At 39.8% G+C, this 7952-nt stretch overlaps 1 protein-coding gene across 1 annotated transcript; it reads left to right on the top strand.

The window, feature by feature from the left end:
- The first annotated feature begins 203 nt into the window (after window positions 1–203).
- Window positions 204–7668, top strand: TCF24 (transcription factor 24). The gene is made up of 2 exons (XM_003942906.3): window positions 204–593; window positions 7438–7668. Exons 1-2 carry the CDS (start codon window positions 204–206, stop codon window positions 7549–7551), a joined length of 504 nt encoding a protein of 167 aa, XP_003942955.2. The 3' UTR covers window positions 7552–7668.
- The last annotated feature ends 284 nt before the right edge of the window (window positions 7669–7952 follow it).

Raw genomic sequence — 7952 nt, 5'->3', positions numbered from 1 at the left:
CCAAGAACTCCAGGGCCCCCCACACCTCTCCCCAGACGTCGGGAGGCAAAATGCGCCCGACCGAGAGCGCCCTCGGGCCCGCTGGGTGGCGGGTGGGCGCGCTGGGAGAACCAGGCGGATGCGTCTCTCGAGTTAAGCCCGACGGCGCCCTGGCCTCACCGCGCCTTCGGTCCTTTGCAGCGCGCGCGGCGCGGGAAGCCGCCATGGACCGCGACCGCCCCGCGGGCAGCCCTCTCAGCGCCAGCGCCGAGCCTGCGCGCCTGCCCGCCGCCGCCGGTGACTCGAGCCCCGGGCGGACAGGGCCGGGGCCGACGGGCCCCGGGGGCGGCGCGCGTTCTGGGGGCGGAAGGCCGGCGGCGGCGAACGCAGCGCGGGAGCGCAGCCGGGTGCAGACACTGCGGCACGCCTTCCTGGAGCTGCAGCGCACGCTGCCGTCCGTGCCACCCGACACCAAGCTGTCCAAGCTGGACGTGCTGCTGCTGGCCACCACCTACATCGCTCACCTCACCCGCAGCCTGCAGGACGACGCCGAGGCACCGGCGGACCCCGGGTTGGGCACCCTGCGTGGCGATGGCTACCTGCACCCGGTCAAGGTAAGCGGGCGGGGCCCACCGCGGGGCTAGGGCCGAGACCGGGACACCTCGATCCGCCCTGCTAGTCACCGTCCTGAGTAGATGCTCTCATTACTTTTCGGGTGAGGGGGGAAACCGATCAGGAGAACGACCTCAGCCCACGAGGGTACTGGTGGCAAGGTCCCTACCGCGAGAGGCTGGCTGCTCCTTCGCAGTTCACAGGTGGTGAGTGAGGCGTTTAAAGCCGGGGTGGCTTGGGTAAGAGCCTCGCAGGCCCCTTACAGGATGCAGCAAAAGGATTTGTGCGCCTTCCAAGGGGACAAATGGGGGCTTGGTTGCACATCCTGATAATTTTTAATATCTGAGTTACATGTGTGACTCTTTGAGAGTTTTTAAGCATCTTTAATTTACATAATTACACTTTCCTTGATTTTTATGGGATATTTGAAAGATTTCACTGGAGTAGGAAAACGGTGTTGAAAATGTTTTGGTGAAACTAATAAGAACAAATAAGACCATTCTGCATCTCCATGGGGTAAAATTTCAGTCCTTTTAAATAAAAGTTAAATATCATAGACTTGACAACTACCAAAAGTGTTAGAAAAAACCTACAGTGTTTTAAGTACTTTCGTAATGGATTGGCATGTGTGTTGAGTGAATTGATTACTAAATTCAAAGTCTGTAACGTACAAAATTAGACAAGAGAATCCATTTTGTGTAGTTTCTTTACGTATAGGTAAAATGGTCAGTTTTCACTTAACATGGTATATATGATTATGCTTCATTACCTGTTACAGTATCCAGTCCTTGCATCATCCTCTTCTCCTAGATTTGATTGCTTTGAAACCTTACACTGATCTTTCTGTTGCAAATGCATCATCTCATTATTTGCTAAACCTAAATTTTCAGAGTTTTGGTTCCACCATCCTGAAATATTTCGCAACACACACAAATGCAAAGTTAAGACTTAAGACTTAGCTTTTAGTATATCAGTGTTCAATAAATTATTTGATAATCATTATTTAATGTGTTAAAGCACACCTTCTGATATTATCTGAACTTACAATTGTGTGGTAAGATTTAACAAAATTTACTTTGCAAATATAATCATAATGATAGACTTAAACAATTTCAGTGTTATATATGAAGACATGAAATATCATTTATTTATAATTATGACAGACCTTATTTATAAGTTTTATAATCTCAGCAAAAAAGTCATTATTGAGGGGCTTTGTATTACCGTGTTCATTAGATTGCTATTCAAATATACCATTAATATTAAATTTTTCTTGACTTGACATTTGCCATATACTCTAAGGAAGTTTATTTTAACATTAAATAGATTGTAATACAAAGAGCATCTGTTAAATGCTTTATGGGAGATATAATTCAGAATGAGAAATCAAGATGTTTTTCATATTATTTTCTTGGAATGCTTTTTTTGAATAAATAATGTTAGAAGGGTCATTTCCATGTAACAATAAGCACTTGATTCATATACCAAATGTTTTTTAATCATAACTTTTTCTTTGTAAATATTTTTTATTTTAAAAGACAAGTCCTAATGATACAAAGCCAAACATTATTTCTTAAAAATGAAATTAATGTTGGTTGAACAAGTGACTAAAATCAAGCAAACTTTAAAATCAAACATTTATTGAATTCCTTCTATGTGCAAAGCACGATTTTAGGGGAGTGAACACCATTATGAATAAGACTCAGTCCCTTTCCTATATGAACATATTATAGAGACAAAGACAAAGAAATAAATAACATTATTGGAAGGGAGAATGTTGTATTAGCCATAAAAGAACTATAATTATGTGCTATGGAAGTTCAGAGGAAAGAGATATTATGTACATAATTGAAACCGCCTGTTAACTGTTAACACATTATTTTACAGACACTACCAAAATGTTTAAACGTTGTCTACCTTTGATTAATGGGAAAGAAATGAAAATATTCTAATTATTTGTACTTTTGTGGTTAACTAAGGGCTCATTATAAACTATTGCTTAGTAAAATGTATTCTAAAATGACTTCACTTTTCTGCCTTATAACATAAAGTCTTACCCTGATGATCAAAGCTTTTTTAACAAATATTTCAAGGCCATTATTTTGAATCATCAGTCCTTATTGTCAGTATCATTAGCACATTAGCACTGTTGGGGATTTACTTTAAGAGCATTTCATAGCAAGACTACCTCTCTACTAAGAATTTTTAAAATCAGGTGGCTGTGGTGTGTGCACCTGTAGTCCCAGCTACTTGAGAGGCATATGCGAGAGGATCACTTGAGCCCAGGAGATTGAGGCTGCTGCATTGCACCACTGCATGCCTGAACAACTGAGCAAAAGCCTGTCTCAAAAAAGAAAAAAACATCTCAAATGAAACTGGAGGTTTAAGAAACTGGGAATCTGGTGCATAGCCTGAAATGGCAGTTTTTAATCCCTGTTGGGGTATGAACAATTTATTTCCATTAGCCTCAGCTGCCCAAAAGGCAGTGATTGTCCAAGAAAACAGGAATATATTTCAGATCTCTACATTGGCAGAAAAACATAGATGATTTTATTGCTGTGCCCCTTAAGAATCATTGTCTATGAAAGGTAAACAATAATTTAAAAAACAGATAACAGGGTTTTGTTATTTTGAGCCACTTAATTAAACTAAGTGCATTTTTAAGGTCTTCAGTTTCAGGTTCAATTACAGTTAACTATGAGTTTGCTAAATTTTCTAAGCTTAATGAAACCACAGTAAATGGTTTTAAAGATACCATATTAGGAAAAGTAGAGCTAAGTAAGGATTATATTAATCTATACAATCCTGAAACAAACTGTTGAGAAGAAAATGTAAATCAGTCAACTGGCTTTTTGGCGTCATGATGACATGCAACCTAACCAATATTATATTTACATTTTAATTTCAGAATCTTAAAATTATCTGTCTACATTAAATTGAATAAAATCATTACAAGCCTTTTTGAAAATCAAGGACACAACATTCTTTTAAAAAGGAAAGTTTATTTTATTAATTCATGAAAAAAGAGGCAAAAATCCACATATACATGTTAGGTTTGCTTCATTAATTCTGTCCTAGCAAGGATGAAGGAAATAGATGCCTTCATTTGTCTCCACTCTTGGCTGAATGATTTAGAGCAATTCTTAACACAGTGGGACCTGGATAGCACATAAGAGGACCACCAGGAGAACATTCAGTAGTATTTTGATTTTATTTGTTTTAAAATATATTTAGTTCATATAATTCTCTAATTACATTTGAGATTTGAGCATGAGATTTTTATGCTTATGAAAATGGGGCAGGGGTTTAAAAGGTTTCAAAGCACTAGTATATAATGTAGCCAAAAATTCTGCACTTAAAGTTGATATCTGTCCTACACTATTCACTATGTGTATTAGTCTGCTCAGGCTGCCATAATAAAATAGCACAGACTGGTTGTTTTAAACAACAGAAATTGATTTTCTCAAAGTCTGGAGACTGAAAAGTCCAAAATCAAGGTGCAGGGTTTAGTTTCTGGCAAGGGCTTTCTTGCTGACTTGTAGATGGCTCACTTCTCTCTGTGTTCTCACTTGGCCTCTTGTTGGTACATGTACGAGAGGGAGGAGAGAAAAAGAGAGAGATCTTCCTCTTCTTATTTTATTTTGTTTTTTTGAGACAGAGTCTTGCTCTGTCGCCAGGCTGGAGTGCAATGCCACGATCTCGGCTCACTGCAACCTCCACCTCCCAGGTTCAAGCAATTCCCCTGCCTCAGCCTCCCAAGTATCTGGGACTACAAGCACGCACCACCAAACCCGACTAATTTTTTGTATTTTAGTAGAGATGGGGTTTCACCATGTTGGCCAGGATGGTCTCAATCTCCTGACCTCGTGATCCACCTGCGTTGACCTCCCAAAGTGTTGGAACTACAGGCATAAGCCACCACACCAGCCTGATCTTTCTCTTCATAAATGGATGTTAGTCCCTCATGACCTAATCTAACCCTTTTTACCTCCAAAGGCCTTGTCTCTGAATCCCATCACCTTGGAGGTTAGAGCTTCAATAGGTGCATTTTTGGGGTATACAAACATTCAGTCTGTAACACTACAGCACTGGGGTCTTCAGTATAATGAAAGACTTTAAACTGATATAACAATGACAGATCCTGATATATCAGATAAACCTCATTCCAGTTTCTAAAACATATTAGTTTGGCTGGGCGTGGTGGCTCACACCTGTAATCCCAGCACTTTGGGAGGCTGAGGCAGGTGGATCACTTGAGGTCGGGAGTTCCAGACCAGCCTGGCCAACGTGGCAAGACCTGGCTACTAAAAATACAAAAATAAGCCAGGTCTGCTGGGACACACCTGTAATCTCAGCTACTCAGGAGGCTGAGGCAGGAGAATCCCTTGAACCCAGGAGACGGAGGTTACAGTGAACTGAGATCACACCACCACACTCCAGCCTGGGCAACACAGCAAGATGCCATCTCAAAAAATAAAATAAAATAAATAAATAAAAAACACATTAGTTTATCAGCCTTTGGCAAAGATCCCAAGAACAGGACCACTGACAATGATACACCTAGAATGTATAGGAATGCATATGTATTATTTTTAAAAATTGAGGCCAGGCATGGTGGCTCACACCTGTAATCCCAGCATTTGGGAGGCTGAGGCATGAGGATCAGTTGAAGCCAGGAGTTCAAGACCACCCTGGCAAACATGGTGAGCCTCTGTCTCCACAAAAAAATAATAATAATAATAAAAGTTTTTAATTATCCAGGTGTGGTGGCACAAACCTGTAGTCTCAACTCAGGAAGGTGAGGCAGGAAGATTGCAGGAGCCCAGCAGGTTTAGGCTGCAGTGAGCCATGATCACACCACTACTCTCCAGCCTGTGCAACAGAATGAGACCCTGTCTCATTAAAAAAATAAATAAATAAATAAAATTAGGACTTTGGTTGGTTGCCACAGAACAAAACTTTCCAGATAGTATCACATGCCCACATATTCTTTTTGGCTATGTTTTACATTTGGAATCCCAGTATAGGTGAAAATAACTGTGCTCACAAGTACAATGAGAGTTTATATTATTCCACCTAAGATCGACTCTACTTACATTCTTTAACTGTTACATAAGTAATAGGCCATTCTAACTTAATTGGTCTGGGTGTGACTTAGCCATCAGTATGTATTTAAAACTCTCTGGGTGAATCTAATATGCAACTTAGGATGTGAACCCAGATCTCTTAATGTTCTTTGGGCATGTTAATACTTGTACCTCTACTTGAGCACTGTGGATTATCTGCTAGGCATTTAAAAACATTTTATGGTGCTCTGTAACCACCAGTCAGCTTGTGTGTGTTCTCTGATGAAGATAGGTAGCCTGTTTAGTAAGGCAATACTTGCTCCCTGGAGAGTATGGGACCAGATTGCTGACCTTTGGGAGTTGTATTTTTTTTTAGTCCATCTTTGTTTTTTTAAAAAAAAAAAAAGTGGTATTCTAAGGATCTTAGAACTTAACTGATTATATGACACCTGCCTCCCTCCCAAGAGTTTTATTCTGAAAGTACTACCCATGTAATATGATTTTTCATCATTATGTCTATCTAGCAATAAATTATATTGTTTGAGAGATTGTCCATCATAAAGATGAATTTTTAAAAATCACAATCAGCAATTCAAATGCGATGATTACCAAAAGGTTAGAGCTAGATGATGTCAATACATACAGACATTTAATCAGGATGTTCTCTTAGTATAATACCAAATATTCTAATATTTATGACTTTTAGATATTGCTTTTAGCTAGATAAGATGCATAGATGGGGCTGGGCATGGTGGCTCATGCCTGTAATCCCAGCACTTTGGGAGGCCCAGGTGGGTGGATCACGAGGTCACGAATACAAGACCAGCCTGGCCAACATGGTGAAATCCTGTATCTAATAAAAATACAAAAATTAGCCAGGTGTGATGGCACACACCTGTATGCCCAGCTACTCGGGAGGCTAAGGCAGGAGAATCGCTTGAACCCAGGAGGCAGACATTGCAGTAAACCAAGATTGCGCCACTGCAATCTTGGGGGAAGACCCTGTCTCATCCCCCCCAAAAAAAAGATGGATAGATAGTTGACACTTTTTATAATGGTCCTTTGACATGTGTAGACATATAATACCACAAAGAACTTTTTAGAGTATTTTTAAAGCTGAGGATCTAGTTTTAGGCTTAATTTTGTTTTAGGTAGTTTGAAATTAAAATATGATGGGCAGATATATTTTTCTACACTTCAACTATATTTATTTTTCATGATTTCTTGTAGTTACTTTCCATAAGCATACATATTACTTCTAAAATTTTAATCAAGGCCAGGCGCGGTGGCTCACACCTATAATCCCAGCACTTTGAGAGGCCAAGGCAGGTGGATCATGAGGACAAGAGATCGAGACCATCCTGGCTAACATGGTGAAACCCCATCTGTACTAAAAATACAAAAACTTAGACAGGCATGGTGGCAAGCACCTGTAGTCCCAGCTATTCTGGAGGCTGAGGCAGGAGAATGGCTTGAACCAGGAGGCGGAGGTTGCCATGAGCAGTGATTGTGCCAATGCACTCCAGCCTGGGCAACAAGAGTGAGACTCCATATTAAAAAAAAAGAAAGGTAATCAAAGTCTGAGTATATTTTTGTTTTTTTACTGTTAGCATTAATAAACTTTTTTCATGTTGTTCCTTATACTTCATGCTTATAATTGTTACTAGTTACATAACATTGCATTTGCATTGGACTATTTGCAATCTTTAATATTGCAGACCATGTTAATATATGTCATAGATACTAACTTTTGAATTCTTTTTTAAATAATATTTTTCAGAAATGGCCCATGCGATCAAGATTATACATCGGTGCTACTGGTCAATTTCTGAAGCATTCTGTTTCTGGAGAAAAAGCAAATCATGACAGCACTCCAACAGACTCACAGCCTTAGGCTCTTCCCTGGTGGGGGCTGGTAGAAGTAGTGGCTATTGTTTTTAAATAATATGGCATAATCCTATATTTATTATATGAGACATAACAAACAAAATTTCTGGAAGTTTACATGTGAACCCATAGTTAGATGTTCAGATTTATCTCTCTCAACATGGAATAAACAGCTTATCTGTTCACTGTGAGAGTCACTGCTATATAGTGTAAGAGAAACTATTAGAAAAAAGAAGTCACATGAAAACAAACAATTGTGTATATATCTAAAGAATGCAAATATTTCTGTAGTATCTGTTACAAACAGAAAAGTTCATATCTATTGGTGCAGTCTTACTAGTTTAAAAAGATAAAATCTGTGTTTGTAATATACCAGTATTCCATTTTTGTCCAAACCATACTGTGCTT

This window comes from Saimiri boliviensis, chromosome 15 (genome assembly GCF_048565385.1).
Source record: "Saimiri boliviensis isolate mSaiBol1 chromosome 15, mSaiBol1.pri, whole genome shotgun sequence".
Lineage (NCBI taxonomy): Eukaryota > Metazoa > Chordata > Mammalia > Primates > Cebidae > Saimiri > Saimiri boliviensis.
This window is presented reverse-complemented; position numbering and strand designations above follow the sequence as displayed.